The 18,599-nt window shown below is 42.3% G+C and overlaps 1 protein-coding gene across 1 annotated transcript in view; it reads left to right on the top strand.

The window, feature by feature from the left end:
- The first annotated feature begins 3,410 nt into the window (after positions 1–3,410).
- LOC112239704 (dachshund homolog 2-like) overlaps positions 3,411–18,599 on the top strand; it is a 72,577-nt gene continuing 57,388 nt past the window's right edge. The window contains exon 1 of the mRNA XM_042298508.1: positions 3,411–4,074. Coding sequence (XP_042154442.1) covers positions 3,506–4,074 — 569 coding nt within the window. The 5' untranslated portion in view covers positions 3,411–3,505. The remainder of the gene's footprint in view (positions 4,075–18,599) is intronic.

Below are 18,599 nucleotides of genomic sequence, written 5' to 3'. Positions count from 1 at the left end.
TCATTGACTCTGTACCGTAATAACCTGTACATAGCCTCCACATTGACTCTGTACCGTAATAACCTGTATATAGCCTCCTCATTGACTCTGTACCGTAATACCCTGTATATAGCCTCCACATTGACTCTGTACCAGTACCCCCTGTATATAGCCTCCACATTGACTCTGTACCGTAATAACCTGTATATAGCCTCCACATTGACTCTGTACCAGTACCCCTGTATATAGCCTCCACATTGACTCTGTACCGTAACACCCTGTATATAGCCTCCACATTGACTCTGTACCGTAACACCCTGTATATAGCCTCCACATTGACTCTGTATCGGTACCCCCTGTATATAGTCTCCACATTGACTCTGTACCGTAACCCCTGTATATAGCCTCCACATTGACTCTGTACCGTAACCCCTGTATATAGCCTCCACATTGACTCTGTACCGTAACCCCCTGTATATAGCCTCCACATTGACTCTGTACCATAAGACCCTGTATATAGCCTCCTCATTGACTCTGTACCATAATACCCTGCATATAGCCTCTACATTGACTCTGTACTGTAACCCCCTGTATATAGCCTCCACATTGACTCTGTACCGTAACACCCTGTATATAGCCTCCTCATTGACTCTGTACCGTAATACCCTGTATATAGCCTCCACATTGACTCTGTACCGTAACACCCTGTATATAGCCTCCACATTGACTCTGTACCGTTACCCCCTGTATATAGCCTCCACATTGACTCTGTACCGTTACCCCCTGTATATAGCCTCCACATTGACTCTGTACCGTAACACCCTGTATATAGCCTCCACATTGACTCTGTACCGTAATACCCTGTATATAGCCTCCACATTGACTCTGTACCGTAATACCCTGTAAATAGCCTCCACATTGACTCTGTACCGTAACACCCTGTATATAGCCTCCACATTGACTCTGTACCGTAACACCCTGTATATAGCCTCCACATTGACTCTGTACCGTAACACCCTGTATATAGCCTCCACATTGACTCTGTACCGTACCCCCTGTATATAGTCTCCACATTGACTCTGTACCGTAACCCCCTGTATATAGCCTCCACATTGACTCTGTACCGTAACCCCTGTATATAGCCTCCACATTGACTCTGTACCATAATACCCTGTATATAGCCTCCACATTGACTCTGTACCGTAATACCCTGTAAATAGCCTCCACATTGACTCTGTACCGTAACACCCTGTATATAGCCTCCACATTGACTCTGTACCGTAACACCCTGTATATAGCCTCCACATTGACTCTGTACCGTAACACCCTGTATATAGCCTCCACATTGACTCTGTACCGGTACCCCCTGTATATAGTCTCCACATTGACTCTGTACCGTAACCCCCTGTATATAGCCTCCACATTGACTCTGTACCGTAACACCCTGTATATAGCCTCCTCATTGACTCTGTACCATAATACCCTGCATATAGCCTCTACATTGACTCTGTACCGTAACCCCCTGTATATAGCCTCCACATTGACTCTGTACCGTAACACCCTGTATATAGCCTCCTCATTGACTCTGTACCGTAATACCCTGTATATAGCCTCCACATTGACTCTGTACCGTAATACCCTGTATATAGCCTCCACATTGACTCTGTACCGTAATAACCTGTATATAGCCTCCACATTGACTCTGTACCGTAATAACCTGTATATAGCCTCCACATTGACTCTGTACCGTAATAACCTGTATATAGCCTCCACATTGACTCGGTACCGTAATAACCTGTATATAGCCTCCACATTGACTCTGTACCGTAATAACCTTTATATAGCCTCCACATTGACTCTGTACCGTAATAACCTGTGTATAGCCTCCACATTGACTCTGTACCATAATAACCTGTATATAGCCTCCACATTGACTCTGTACCGTAATAACCTGTATATAGCCTCCACATTGACTCTATACCGTAATAACCTGTATATAGCCTCCACATTGACTCTATACCGTAATAACCTGTATATAGCCTCATTATTGTTATTGTGTCACCTTTTTTTTTCTTTTCTTTTTTATTTACATTCATTTATTTTGTAAATATTTTCTATTTTCTTAAAACTGCATTGTTGGTTAATGACTTGTTAGTAAGGTCTACTACACCTGTTGTGTTGTATTCAGCATTTCACTGTGAGGTCTACTACACCTGTTGTGTTGTATTCAGCATTTCACTGTGAGGTCTACTACACCTGTTGTATTCAGCATTTCACTCTAAGGTCTACTACACCTGTTGTATTCAGCATTTCACTGTGAGGTCTACTACACCTGTTGTATTCAGCATTTCACTGTGAGGTCTACTACACCTGTTGTATTCAGCATTTTACTCTGAGGTCTACTACACCTGTTGTATTCAGCATTTCACTGTGAGGTCTACTACACCTGTTGTATTCAGAATTTCACTGTGAGGTCTACTACACCTGTTGTATTCAGCATTTCACTGTGAGGTCTACTACACCTGTTGTATTCAGCATTTCACTGTGAGGTCTACTACACCTGTTGAATTTAGCATTTCACTGTGAGGTCACTACACCTGTTGAATTCAGCATTTCACTGTGAGGTCACTACACCTGTTGAATTCAGCATTTCACTGTGAGGTCTACTACACCTGTTGTATTCAGCATTTCACTGTGAGGTCTACTACACCTGTTGTATTCAGCATTTCACTGTGAGGTCTACTACACCTGTTGTATTCAGCATTTCACTGTGAGGTCTACTACACCTGTTGTATTCAGCATTTCACTGTGAGGTCTACTACACCTGTTGTATTCAGCATTTCACTGTGAGGTCTACTACACCTGTTGTATTCAGCATTTCACTGTGAGGTCTACTACACCTGTTGTATTCAGCATTTCACTGTGAGGTCTACTACACCTGTTGTATTCAGCATTTCACTGTAAGGTCTACTACACCTGTTGTATTCAGCATTTCACTGTGAGGTCTACTACACCTGTTGTATTGTATTCAGCATTTCACTGTGAGGTCTACTACACCTGTTGTATTGTATTCAGCATTTCACTGTGAGGTCTACTACACCTGTTGTATTCAGCATTTCACTGTAAGTTCTACCTACACCTGTTGTATTCAGCATTTCACTGTGAGGTCTACTACACCTGTTGTATTCAGCATTTCACGGTAAGTTCTACCTACACCTGTTGTATTCAGCATTTCACTGTGAGGTCTACTACACCTGTTGTATTCAGCATTTCACGGTAAGTTCTACCTACACCTGTTGTATTCGGCGCATGTAACTTATACAATGTGATTGGATCAATGTTATCAGCCGCTGCGCTGTCTAGCACATTGATTGGTCGAGTAGGCGGGTCTTCTTACTTTGTGGCTGTGGTAACTAGTGACGACCAGGGTAGAGCGTGGGAAACCGAGAGAAAAGCACAGAGAGAGTGAGGAGAGGACCGAGAACAAATAAGCGCCAGTGAGAGAGAACAACAAGTGAAAGTGACCATGTCCACCACTATGGCCGTCCCGGCGACCCCTCCTGTCCTCTCACCCGGCTCAGGAGCACCTTCCTCCTTGGGAATATTCCGCTCCGACCCGATCTACACCGCCACAACCACCAGCCCTCATCCAGACTACCCCTCACCGCGGCTCACCACCACCGGACTCCTCAACCCCTTCCTAACCGGGTCAGGAGTCCCATCCGGTGGCTTGGGATTCGCCAACACACCGGTTTTTCGAGATCGAGGAATTTCCACCACTTCAACTACAACCACAACCAGTGAGTGCAGAATGGTGGATGTACACGGAGTAAAAGTCGCCTCTTTCAGCGTCGGAGGACAGGACGACTTGATTTGTCTACCCCAAGTTTTTGACCTCTTTCTAAAACATCTCGTCGGCGGGCTTCATACCGTTTACACCAAGCTGAAACGCCTGGATATTTGTCCGGTTGTGTGTACTGTGTCGCAGGTCCGGGTCCTGAGGGGTCTCGGTGCGATACAACCGGGAGTCAACCGCTGCAAGCTCATCTCCAGGCGAGACTTCGAGGCGCTCTACACTGATTGCACCATTGCGAGGTAGGCTATGTTGAACTACGTTTTATATTGTGTGTTTACATTTCTTTCTACATTTGTATCTTCGATTATCGTTGTAAACTATTAGTAAATGGCATGCAACCGTGTGTTCAATATTAGTGGTGTAAATGACTAACGTTGATTAAGTAGTTTTTTGGGGGGTATCTCTACTTTACTATTTATATTTTTGACAAGTTTAACTTCTCTACATTACTAAATAAAATAATGTACTTTTTACTCCATACATTTTCTCAAACACCCAAAAGTACTCGTTACATTTTGAATGCTTATCAGGACAGGAAAATAGTCATAATCGCTCACTTATCAAGAGTGTGCCCCAGGCTATCCTTAAATAACAATAATTTAACTTAACATTTTGCAATCTGGTTTGCTTAATATTAGGAATTTTAAATGATTTATACTTTTACTTTTGATACTTAAGTATATTTGAGCAATTACATGTACTTATGTATATTTAAAACCAAATACTTTTAGACTTTTACTCAAGTAGATTTTACTGGGTGACTTTCACTTTTACTTGATGCATTTTCAATAAGATATCTTTTTACTTTTACTCAAGTATGACAATTGAGTACTTTTTTCACTACTGTTCAATATAAATAGGATATGCCAGCATTAGCTGACTATATTCCACTCCATGGAGAATTCAGTTTCTGATGAACTGTGGAACAGAGACCAGGTTTTGTGGAATTCAACTCCAACTACATTGATTTGCATAAGGTCACTACTTAAACTTTTTTTTTTTAAATTATGAAACGTTTACCTTGTGCCTATGTTTGTCCTCTGTAGTTGCCTTTCTATATCTGCTGAAATCTATACCCTTTCCAATAAATATTAATCGAATACACCCACCGACTGTTTCCTTGTTGAGTTCGATTGACACATGTCCATCTGCTGGAAAAAGCTGTTTCATGGTGTTTGACCAAGACAAAATTCAACAAAACACACACACTGAAAACTGAGCATTCAATGTTGACACAAGTGGTTATATAAACAAACTGAAACATAGTACTTTATCTTTAGCCTGGACTTGATTTTTCTATCCTAAATAAAGAACTTAATTCTACAATATGTAACTTTTTGGGGCGGCCTGACCAAATTCCCATAGAAATGTGTGTTATAGATCTGTCATTCTCATTGAAAGCCAGTCTAAGAAGCCGTAGATCTGTTCTATGTGTTATAGATCTGTCATTGTCATTGAAAGACAGTCTAAGAAGCCGTAGATCTGTTCTATGTGTTATAGATCTGTCATTGTCATTGAAAACCAGTCTAAGAAGCCGTAGATCTGTTCTATGTGTTATAGATCTGTCATTCTCATTGAAAACCAGTCTAAGAAGCCGTAGATCTGTTCTATGTGTTATAGATCTGTCATTGTCATTGAAAGACAGTCTAAGAAGCCGTAGATCTGTTCTATGTGTTATAGATCTGTCATTCTCATTGAAAACCAGTCTAAGAAGCCGTAGATCTGTTCTATGTGTTATAGATCTGTCATTGTCATTGAAAGACAGTCTAAGAAGCCGTAGATCTGTTCTATGTGTTATAGATCTGTCATTCTCATTGAAAACCAGTCTAAGAAGCCGTAGATATGTTCTATGTGTTATAGATCTGTCATTCTCATTGAAAACCAGTCTAAGAAGCCGTAGATATGTTCTATGTGTTATAGATCTGTCATTCTCATTGAAAACCAGTCTAAGAAGCCGTATATCTGTTCTATGTGTTATAGATCTGTCATTCTCATTGAAAACCAGTCTAAGAAGCCGTAGATCTGTTCTATTTGTTATAGATCTGTCATTGTCATTGAAAGACAGTCTAAGAAGCCGTAGATCTGTTCTATGTGTTATAGATCTGTCATTCTCATTGAAAACCAGTCTAAGAAGCCGTAGATCTGTTCTATGTGTTATAGATCTGTCATTCTCATTGAAAACCAGTCTAAGAAAAAAACCGGCCGTAGATCTGTTCTATGTGTACTATTTCTATGCTTGACGGTTTTTAAACTTTTTTTTCGGTTTCGTACACCAGCTTCAAACAGCTGAAAATACTATATTTATGGGAAAATATATTTCACAGTGGTTTGGATGGTTCAATGATTCTTTACACTATATTTTCTTGTTTTTTTTGTCACATAAACTGGAATTGGGCGAACTATTATAATGTTAGCAACCAGGAAATGACGGAGGTATTTCTGCACAGTGCCTCTTTAAACTGCCGCATGCTATTTAGGTCCATCTTGAACGTTGCATAAACGTTTATTTGGGCCTGTTAAGTTTATCTCATGACAGTCATAATTCTCTCTACTTGTTTTTACCAGGACAGTTGTCGTCGTTCCCCACACACACACACACACACACACACACACACACACACATGTACACACACACACACACACACACACACACACACACACACACACACACACACACACACACACACACACACACACACACACACACACACACACACACACACACACACACACGCACACACACATGTACACACACACACACACACACACACAAACACACACACACACATACACACCATACACACACACACACACACACACACACACACACACACACACACACACACACACACACACACACACACACACACACACACACACCACACACACACACACACACACACCATACACACACACACGCACACACCATACACACACACACGCACACACCATACACACACACGCATACACACACACACACACACACACACACACACGCACACACCATACACACACACACACACACACACACACACACACATACACACACACACAGACACACACACATACACACACACACAGACAGGCAGACGGAGAGAAACGGATTTGTCAGTTCTAGTTAATAATTTAACTGGGTCCACTGTGCTGCAGCGTGTGGATTCCACAGGCCACCGTTTTGTAATGCCTCATCTCTCCTATGTTCTTTTTCTGCTTGTGAAGAAAGCCCTAGATTGATTCCTTGGTTCGCATCATATTATTGTTGTTGAATTTTCCAATGTAAATTCTTTTTTAGGGATTCACAATATATCAGTGAACATATCGGAATCGGCCCGATACCGATGTTGGCATTTTTAGCTAATATTGCCGATGTCTAGTTTCTAAATCTAAACCTATTAATGCCAAGATAATGGAATTCACTGCCCTTGACAATCAACCGTTCTCTGTCGTGGGTGATGTTGGCTTTCACCGATAGGTCGAGCACCGGTACACACTACCAAGTGAGTTATTTTTCAGATGTTGCCCTACCGGAGTTACACAGTAATAGTGTCACTGCTATCAGCTTCACGACATACTACGGAACGCCGTTTGGGTCTTTGCGTGTCAAAGAGATACAGTAGCTCTGTCAAAGCTGTACAAAGAAGTCTGCAAACACCGCCCACGAACAATGTTTACAATACCGCGTTGGTAAGAAAGCATCATTTGTCGACCCCAGATTACAAATTGCAACTTCTGGGGTCGCTAGGTTTAGCTTGGTACCTAGCTAGCACCAATGCAACCAGCCTGAATACAATGACCAGTAGAAACACAGTAATTTTCATTATTCTTAGCAATGATTTAGGAATCCTTGTGAGTAAGTATTAGCTAGGTTGCCACTTGTTGTTCGCCTATTGAAATTGAACTTCAGTTCATGAAAATAAATAGCTAGCCAGCTACTTAACCCTGCTGCCCAAAGCTAACGTTATAAGCAGACAGCTAGCTTCATCTGGCTAGTGAGGATCGACCGGACCGGGTCATGTGTTGTGAAGCTAGCCACAATAAGGATTAGGCACAATAGTGGAATCTCCCCCACCCCGGACAAACCCTCCCCCACCCCGGACAAACCCTCCCCCCCGGACCCCGGACAAACCCTCCCCTACCCCGGACAAACCCTCCCCCCCCGGACACCCCCCCACCCCGGACAAACCCTCCCCCACCCCGGACAAACCCGGACAAACCCTCCCCCACCCCGGACAAACCCGCAAATCACAGCAGGATGTGATACAGCCTGGATTCGAACCAGGGACTGTAGTGATGACTCTTGCACTGCCTTAGACCACTCCGTCCATGTGTGTGTTTTAACTATTTAACACTACTAGAATGCTTAAAAGGCCGCTAAAATGTTAAATATCTGTATCGTTTTTTTTTGGGCAAGGAAAGTAATTCGGATATCGGTATCGGCCAAAAATGACATATCGGTACATCACTAATTATTATTCAAATTCTTGCAACCACTCTTTGGAGTTACCTGGATTTCTGCATAAATTGGTCATAAAATGTGATCTGATCTTCATCTAAGTCACAACAATAGACAAACACAATGTGCTTATACTAATAGCACACAAATTAATATATTTTTTTCTTGTCTATATTGAATAAATAATTTAAACATTCACAGTGTAGGTTGGAAACAGTATGTGAACCCCTAGGCTAATGACTTCTCCAAAAGCTAATTGGAGTCAGGAGTCAGCTAACCTGGAGACCAATCAATGAGACGAGATTGGAGATGTTGGTTAGAGCTGCCTTGCCCTATAAAAAACAATCACAAAATTAGTTTTCTATTCACAAGAAGCATTGCCTGATGTGAACCATGCCTCAAACAAAAGAGATCAGAAGACCTAAGATTAAGAATTGTTGACTTGCATAAAGCTGGAAAGGGTTGCAAAAGTATCTCTAAAAGCCTTGATGTTCATCAGTCCACGGTAAGACAAATTGTCTATAAATGGAGAAAGTTCAGCACTGTTGCTACTCTCCCTAGGAGTGGCCATGCTGCAAAGATGACTGCAAGAGGACAGAACAGAATGATCAATGAGGTTAAGAAGAATCCTAGAGTGTCAGCTAAAGACTTACAGAAATCTCTGGAACATGTTAACATCACTGTTGACGAGTCTACGATACGTAAAACACTAAATGAGAATGGTGTTCATGGGAGGACACCACGGAAGAAGCCACTGCTGTTAAAAAAAACATTGCTGTACGTCTGAAGTTTGTAAAAGTGCACCTGGATGTTCCACAGCACTACTGGCAAAATATTCTGTGGACAGATTAAACTAAAGATGAGTTGTTTGGGAGGAACACACAACACTATGTGTGGAGTAAAGAAGGCACAGCACACCAACATCAACACCTCATCCCAACTGTAAAGTATGGTGGAGGGAGCACCATGGTTTGGAGCTGCTTTGCTGCCTCAGGGCCTGGACAGCTTGTTATCATTGACGGAAGTTAATCGATCAATAATATAATAATACTTTTAGCAAAACATACCATTTTTTTTTTTTACAATCTGTATAAACTATGAGAAGAGAAAGGTTCAGAACTTTTGTGAAACATCACAGCACAGTTAAATATATGGCAAATAGAAATCCAAAATGGAAGCTGTTAAGAGATGGGAGGGGCTGAATGGAGCTGAAGGGTGGGACTGGATGGTGTTAAGAGATGGGAGGGGCTGAATGGAGCTGAAGGGTGGGACTGGATGGTGTTAAGAGATGGGAGGGGCTGAATGGAGCTGAAGGGTGGGACTGGATGGTGTTAAGAGATGGGAGGGGCTGAATGGAGCTGAAGGGTGGGACTGGATGGTGTTAAGAGATGGGAGGGGCTGAATGGAGCTGAAGGGTGGGACTGGATGGTGTTAAGAGATGGGAGGGGCTGAATGGAGCTGAAGGGTGGGACTGGATGGTGTTAAGAGATGGGAGGGGCTGAATGGAGCTGAAGGGTGGGACTGGATGGTGTTAAGAGATGGGAGGGGCTGAATGGAGCTGAAGGGTGGGACTGGATGGTGTTAAGAGATGGGAGGGGCTGAATGGAGCTGAAGGGTGGGACTGGTTGGTGTTAAGAGATGGGAGGGGCTGAATGGAGCTGAAGGGTGGGACTGGATGGTGTTAAGAGATGGGAGGGGCTGAATGGAGCTGAAGGGTAGGACTGGATGGTGTTAAGAGATGGGAGGGGCTGAATGGAGCTGAAGGGTGGGACTGGATGGTGTTAAGAGATGGGAGGGGCTGAATGGAGCTGAAGGGTGGGACTGGATGGTGGTAAGAGATGGGAGGGGCTGAATGGAGCTGAAGGGTGGGACTAATAACAACAAGATACCCAATGTAAAACATATATAGGTTCAGAACATTTGTGGAATAAATAGATGGGAGGGGTTAAGGTTAGAGGAAGCAGTAAAAACAAACAAAATATAACTTGTAAAATATACTGTGTCCATAAAATGTATATAGTACAGTGGGGCAAAAAAGTATTTAGTCAGCCACCAATTGTGCAAGTTCTCCCACTTAAAAAGATGAGAGGCCTGTAGTTTTCATCATAGGTACACTTCAACTATGACAGACAAAATGAGAGAAAAAAAATCCAGAAAATCACATTGTAGGATTTTTAATGAATTTATTTGCAAATTATGGTGGAAAATAAGTATTAAATAAATACTTACATTTTTTTTTATACATTAATGACCTGTCTTCTGTCTGTACTGGGTCTGTAGTTCAGCCTGTACATTAATGATGTGCCTTCTGTCTGTACTGGGTCTGTAGTTCAGCCTGTACATTAATGATCTGCCTTCTGTCTGTACTGGGTCTGTAGTTCAGCCTGTACATTAATTACCTGTCTTCTGTCTGTACTGGGTCTGTAGTTCAGCCTGTACATTAATGACCTGTCTTCTGTCTGTACTGGGTCTGTAGTTCAGCCTGTACATTAATGATCTGTCTTCTGTCTGTACTGGGTCTGTAGTTCAGCCTGTACATTAATGATCTGCCTTCTGTCTGTACTGGGTCTGTAGTTCAGCCTGTACATTAATGATCTGCCTTCTGCCTGTACTGGGTCTGTAGTTCAGCCTGTACATTAATGACCTGTCTTCTGTCTGTACTGGGTCTGTAGTTCAGCCTGTACATTAATGACCTGTCTTCTGTCTGTACTGGGTCTGTAGTTCAGCCTGTACATTAATGATCTGTCTTCTGTCTGTACTGGGTCTGTAGTTCAGCCTGTACATTAATGATCTGTCTTCTGTCTGTACTGGGTCTGTAGTTCAGCCTGTACATTAATGATCTGCCTTCTGCCTGTACTGGGTCTGTAGTTCAGCCTGTACATTAATGACCTGTCTTCTGTCTGTACTGGGTCTGTAGTTCAGCCTGTACATTAATGACCTGTCTTCTGTCTGTACTGGGTCTGTAGTTCAGCCTGTACATTAATGATCTGTCTTCTGTCTGTACTGGGTCTGTAGTTCAGCCTGTACATTAATGACCTGTCTTCTGTCTGTACTGGGTCTGTAGTTCAGCCTGTACATTAATGACCTGTCTTCTGTCTGTACTGGGTCTGTAGTTCAGATGTTTGCAGATGATACAGTGATGTACAAAGAGCAAACAACAAGCTGCACCAGAACTCACTACTGTAACGGTCCAGGTTACATAGTGACTCACTACTGTAACGGTCCAGGTTACATAGTGACTCACTACTGTAACGGTCCAGGTTACATAGTGACTCACTACTGTAACGGTCCAGGTTACATAGTGACTCACTACTGTAATGGTCCAGGTTACATAGTGACTCACTACTGTAATGGTCCAGGTTACATAGTGACTCACTACTGTAATGGTCCAGGTTACATAGTGACTCACTACTGTAATGGTCCAGGTTACATAGTGACTCACTACTGTAATGGTCCAGGTTACATAGTGACTCACTACTGTAACGGTCCAGGTTACATAGTGACTCACTACTGTAATGGTCCAGGTTACAAAGTGGCTCAGTGACTCACTACTGTAATGGTCCAGGTTACATAGTGACTCACTACTGTAACGGTCCAGGTTACATAGTGACTCACTACTGTAATGGTCCAGGTTACATAGTGACTCACTACTGTAATGGTCCAGGTTACATAGTGACTCACTACTGTAATGGTCCAGGTTACATAGTGACTCACTACTGTAATGGTCCAGGTTACATAGTGACTCACTACTGTAATGGTCCAGGTTACATAGTGACTCACTACTGTAATGGTCCAGGTTACATAGTGACTCACTACTGTAATGGTCCAGGTTACATAGTGACTCACTACTGTAACGGTCCAGGTTACATAGTGACTCACTACTGTAACGGTCCAGGTTACATAGTGACTCACTACTGTAACGGTCCAGGTTACATAGTGACTCACTACTGTAACGGTCCAGGTCACATAGTGACTCACTACTGTAATGGTCCAGGTTACATAGTGACTCACTACTGTAACGGTCCAGGTCACATAGTGACTCACTACTGTAATGGTCCAGGTTACATAGTGACTCACTACTGTAATGGTCCAGGTTACATAGTGACTCACTACTATAATGGTCCAGGTTACATAGTGACTCACTACTGTAATGGTCCAGGTCACATAGTGACTCACTACTGTAATGGTCCAGGTTACATAGTGACTCAGTGACTCACTGTAATGGCCACTACTGTAGGTTACATAGTGACTCACTACTGTAATGGTCCAGGTTACATAGTGACTCACTACTGTAATGGTCCAGGTTACATAGTGACTCACTACTGTAATGGTCCAGGTTACATAGTGACTCACTACTGTAATGGTCCAGGTTACATAGTGACTCACTACTGTAATGGTCCAGGTTACATAGTGACTCACTACTGTAATGGTCCAGGTTACATAGTGACTCACTACTGTAATGGTCCAGGTTACATAGTGACTCACTACTGTAATGGTCCAGGTTACATAGTGACTCACTACTGTAATGGTCCAGGTTACATAGTGACTCACTACTGTAATGGTCCAGGTTACATAGTGACTCACTACTGTAATGGTCCAGGTTACATAGTGACTCACTACTGTAATGGTCCAGGTTACATAGTGACTCACTACTGTAATGGTCCAGGTTACATAGTGACTCACTACTGTAATGGTCCAGGTTACATAGTGACTCACTACTGTAATGGTCCAGGTTACATAGTGACTCACTACTGTAATGGTCCAGGTTACATAGTGACTCACTACTGTAATGGTCCATGTTACATAGTGACTCACTACTGTAATGGTCCAGGTTACATAGTGACTCACTACTGTAATGGTCCAGGTTACATAGTGACTCACTACTGTAATGGTCCAGGTTACATAGTGACTCACTACTGTAATGGTCCAGGTTACAAAGTGACTAGGTGACTCACTACTGTAATGGTCCAGGTTACATAGTGACTCACTACTGTAATGGTCCAGGTTACATAGTGACTCACTACTGTAATGGTCCAGGTTACATAGTGACTCACTACTGTAATGGTCCAGGTCACATAGTGACTCACTACTGTAATGGTCCAGGTTACATAGTGACTCAGTGACTCACTACTGTAATGGTCCAGGTTACATAGTGACTCACTACTGTAATGGTCCAGGTTACATAGTGACTCACTACTGTAATGGTCCAGGTAACATAGTGACTCACTACTGTTATGGTTCAGGTTACAAAGTGACTCACTACTGTAATGGTCCAGGTTACATAGTGACTCACTACTGTAATGGTCCAGGTTACATAGTGACTCACTACTGTAATGGTCCAGGTTACAAAGTGACTCACTACCGTAATGGTCCAGGTTACAAAGTGACTCAGTGACTCACTACTGTAATGGTCCAGGTTACAAAGTGGCTCAGTGACTCACTACTGTAATGATCCAGGTTACAAAGTGACTCAGTGACTCACTACTGTAATGGTCCAGGTTACAAAGTGGCTCAGTGACTCACTACTGTAATGGTCCAGGTTACATAGTGACTCACTACTGTAACGGTCCGGGTTACATAGTGACTCACTACTGTAATGGTCCAGGTTACAAAGTGACTCACTACTGTAATGGTCCAGGTTACAAAGTGACTCACTACTGTAATGGTCCAGGTTACATAGTGACTCACTACTGTAACGGTCCAGGTTACATAGTGACTCACTACTGTAATGGTCCAGGTTACATAGTGACTCACTACTGTAATGGTCCAGGTTACATAGTGACTCACTACTGTAATGGTCCAGGTTACATAGTGACTCACTACTGTAATGGTTCAGGTTACATAGTGACTCACTACTGTAATGGTCCAGGTTACATAGTGACTCACTACTGTAATGGTCCAGGTTACATAGTGACTCACTACTGTAATGGTCCAGGTTACATAGTGACTCAAAGTGACTCACTACTGTAATGGTCCAGGTTACAAAGTGACTCACTACTGTGAGGTTACTAGTGACTCACTACTGTAATGGTCCAGGTTACATAGTGACTCAGTGACTCACTACTCTAATGGTTCAGGTTACATAGTGACTCACTACTGTAATGGTCCAGGTTACATAGTGACTCACTACTGTAATGGTCCAGGTTACATAGTGACTCAGTGACTCACTACTGTAATGGTCCAGGTTACAAAGTGGCTCAGTGACTCACTACTGTAATGGTCCAGGTTACAAAGTGGCTCTGTTACTCACTACTGTAATGGTCCAGGTTACAAAGTGACTCAGTGACTCACTACTGTAATGGTACAGGTTACATAGTGACTCACTACTTTAACGGTCCAGGTTACATAGTGACTCACTACTGTAATGGTCCAGGTCACATAGTGACTCACTACTGTAATGGTCCAGGTTACATAGTGACTCACTACTGTAATGGTCCAGGTTACATAGTGACTCACTACTGTAATGGTCCAGGTTACATAGTGACTCACTACTGTAATGGTTCAGGTTACAAAGTGACTCAGTGACTCGTGTTTGCATCTCAATGTGAAAAAAACTGTCTGCATGTTCTTCACAAAGAGGCCAACAGATGCTACTGAGCCAGATGGTGGTATCTGATGCCACTGAGCCAGATGGTGGTATCTGATGCTACTGAGCCAGATGTCTGTGTTTCTATGTGTCAGGGGAGAAGCTCCAGGTGGTATCTGATGCTACTGAGTCAGATGTCTGTGTGTCAGGGGAGAAGCTCCAGGTGGTATCTGATGCTACTGAACCAGATGTATATGTGTCTATGTGTCTATGTGTCAGGGGAGAACCTCCAGCTGGTATCTGATGTTACTGAGCCAGATGTCTATGTGTCAGGGGAGAAGCTCCAGCTGGTATCTGATGTTACTGAGCCAGATGTCTATGTGTCTGGGGAGAAGCTCCAGGTGGTATCTGATGTTACTGAGCAAGATGTCTGTGTTTCTATGTGTCTGTGTGTCAGGGGAGAAGCTCCAGGTGGTATCTGATGCTACTGAGCCAGATGTCTGTGTGTCTATGTGTCTGTGTGTCAGGGGAGAAGCTCCAGGTGGTATCTGATGCTACTGAGCCAGATGTCTGTGTGTCAGGGGAGAAGCTCCAGGTGGTATCTGATGCTACTGAGCCAGATGTCTATGTGTCTATGTGTCAAACAGGCTCTGAAAGTGCTTGATAGGAAGCCCTATAGCCATCATCACTGTTACATCCTCAGAAAGCATGAGCTCCTGAGTTGGGAAAATCTTGTGCAATACACTGTCTTGTATTCAAGATCCTAAATGGCATGGCTCCTCCCCCTCCACTCAGTGTGTTTGTTAAACAGAAAACCCAGACATATGGCAGCAGATCCACAAGGTCTGCCATGAGAGGTGACTGTATAGTTCCCTTAAGGAAAAGCACCTTTAGTAAATCCGTTTTCTCTGTGGGAGCTTCCCATGTCTGGAATACACTGCCTTCAGACGCACACAACTGCACCACATATCACACTTTCACAAAATGCTTGAAGACTTGGCTAAAGGTCAATCAGATTTGTGAACATGGTCTCTAGCTGTGTGTTGCCGCTCTCCATGTTGTCTGTTGTCTGTAGCTTGTGAGGTGTGGAAACACTTTGTTGCTTTTATGAATTTTGTCTTGTTGCTTTTTGTTCTATGTTGCTCTGTCTGTATGCTATGTCTTGCTTGTTCTATGTTGCTCTGTCTGTATGCTATGTCTTGCTTGTTCTATGTTGCTCTGTCTGTATGCTATGTCTTGCTTGTTCTATGTTGCTCTGCGTGTGCTCACTGATCAATGATTGTCTATATTGTAATTGTTTTTAATAACCTGCCCAGGGACTGCGGTTGATAATTAGCCGGCTGGCTAAAACCGGCACTTCTACTGAAACGTTGATTAATGTGCACTGTCCCTGTAAAAATAAAATCAACTCAACTCAAACTCAAGGCAGCTACTTTGAAGAATCTCAAATATATTTTGATTTGTTTAACACTTTGTTTGGTTACTACATGTTATTTCATAGTGTTGATGTCTTCACTATTATTCTACAATGTAGACAACAGTAAAATAAAGAGAAACCCTGGAATGAGTAGGTGTGTCCAAACGTTTGACTGGTTCTGTATATATTTGCCCCAAACAATATATGGGGGATTGGAAGGGATGCAGTCAATTACATTGAGAAAGGTACAATCTATCTGCAATAGTAAAGCTGATCCACCCCCTAAAAAAATGGGGGAAAATGATGGCTGGATCGGGGTGAAGAGGCGGAGTTTCTCTGTCCAGTGTCTGTGTTCTCTTGCCTATTTAAATATTTTATTTTTATTGGCCAGTCTGAGATATGGACTTTTCTTTGCAACTCTGCCTAGAAGGCCAGCATCCCGGAGTCGCCTCTTCACTGTTGACGTTGAGACTGGTGTTTTGCGGGTACTATTTAATGAAGCTGCCAGTTGAGGATTTTTGAGGGGTCTGTTTCTCAAACTAGACACTCTAATGGTCTTGTCCTCTTGCTCAGTTGTGCACCGGGGCCTCCCACTCCTCTGTCTATTCTGGTTAGAGCCAGTTTGCGCTGTTCTGGTAAGGGAGTAGTACACAGCGTTGTACGAGATCTTCAGTTTCTTGGCATTTTTTCACATGGAATCGCCTTCATTTCTCAGAACATGAATAGACTGATGAGTTTCAGAAGAAAGGTCTTTGTTTATGGCCATTTTGATCCTGTAATCGAACCAACAAAAGATGATGCTCCAGATACTCAACTAGTCTAAAGAAGGACAGTTTTATTGCTTATAATCAGGACAACAGTTTTCAGCTGTGCTAACATAATTGCAAAAGGGCTTTCTAATGATCAATTAGCCTTTTAAAATGATAAACTTGGATTAGCTAACACAACGTGTCATTGGAACACAGGAGTGATGGTTGCTGATAATGGGCCTCTGTACGCCTATGTAGATATTCCATTAAAAATCAGACGTTTCCAGCTACAATAGTCATTTACAACATTAACAATGTCTACACTGCATTTCTGATCAATTTGATGTTATTTTAATGGACAAACAAAAGTGCTTTTCTTTCAAAAACAAAGACATTTCTAAGTGACCCCAAACTTTTAAATAGTTGTGTTTATATATAAATATATATACCCCCCCCCCCAAAAAATATATATACATGGGGGATTGGAAATGATGCAGACAATTACATTGATGTATCTATTTATTTATCTATATATCTACAATCTATCTGCAATATTAAAGCTGATCTACTCCCTAAAAAAAAATACAAAATAAAATAAATATAAATATTGTAATAAATAAAAATGGTTTATTTTAATAATGAAATTAGTGACACACCACATGATTAGGTGTCTGTCGCCACATATCCAGCATAGATTAGTTGGTATTGACTTGCCATCGTTTATTTACATAATTTAGTGTAGTCCCAAATGGCATTCTATGTTCCCTACGTAGTGCACTACTTTTGACCAGAGCCCTATCGGCCACTTAGGGTTGCAATCCCCTACACATTTTATGACCTCCTTTAATTTATTCTGTTTACGTAGGAAAGAATGAAGAAAATCAACACTCTCTTTCTGTTCAGTGGCGGTAATGTCACCGTGTACGCACGTAGCCACCCAGGGAACACACACCGATCACGTCATGTCATGTTCTTGAATAATAGTTAACATTAACTAGCTCCCATGCTCACCCCGGGAGTGACATTCTGGCATTAGTTAAGAAGAGAGAAGCAGAGGGGGTGGAATAGAAGATAGGAGAAGAGGGGGACATGGAAGAGAAGAGAGGGACAGAGAAGAGAAGAGGGGGACAGGGAAGAGAAGAAGGGGACAGAGAAGAGAAGAGAGGGACAGAGAAGAGAAGAGGGGGACATGGAATTAGAGAGTTAGAGAGAGAGAGAGTTAGGAACAAAGGAGATGGGAGAGAGAGAATTAGAGAGTTAGAGAGAGAGAGAGAATTAGAGAGTTAGAGAGAGAGAGAGAATTAGAGAGTTAGAGAGTTAGAGAGAGAGAGAATTAGAGATTTAGAGAGAGAGCGAGTTAGAGAATCAGAGAGTTAGAGAGAGAGAGTTAAAGAGAGAGAATTAGAGAGTTAGAGAGAGAGAATTAGAGAGTTAGAGAGAGAGAATTAGAGAGTTAGAGAGAGAGAATTAGAGAGTTAGAGAGAGAGAGTTAGAGAGAGAGAGAGAATTAGAGAGTTAGAGAGAATTTGAGAGTTAGAGAGAGAGAGTTAGAGAGAGAGAATTAGAGAGTTAGAGAGAGAGAGTTAGAGAGAGAGAATTAGAGAGTTAGAGAGAGAGAA

Source organism: Oncorhynchus tshawytscha, linkage group LG15 (assembly GCF_018296145.1).
Source record: "Oncorhynchus tshawytscha isolate Ot180627B linkage group LG15, Otsh_v2.0, whole genome shotgun sequence".
Classification (NCBI taxonomy): Eukaryota; Metazoa; Chordata; class Actinopteri; order Salmoniformes; family Salmonidae; genus Oncorhynchus; species Oncorhynchus tshawytscha.
The sequence above is the reverse complement of the archived record's forward strand: the minus strand, read 5'-3'. Positions and strand labels throughout refer to the sequence as shown.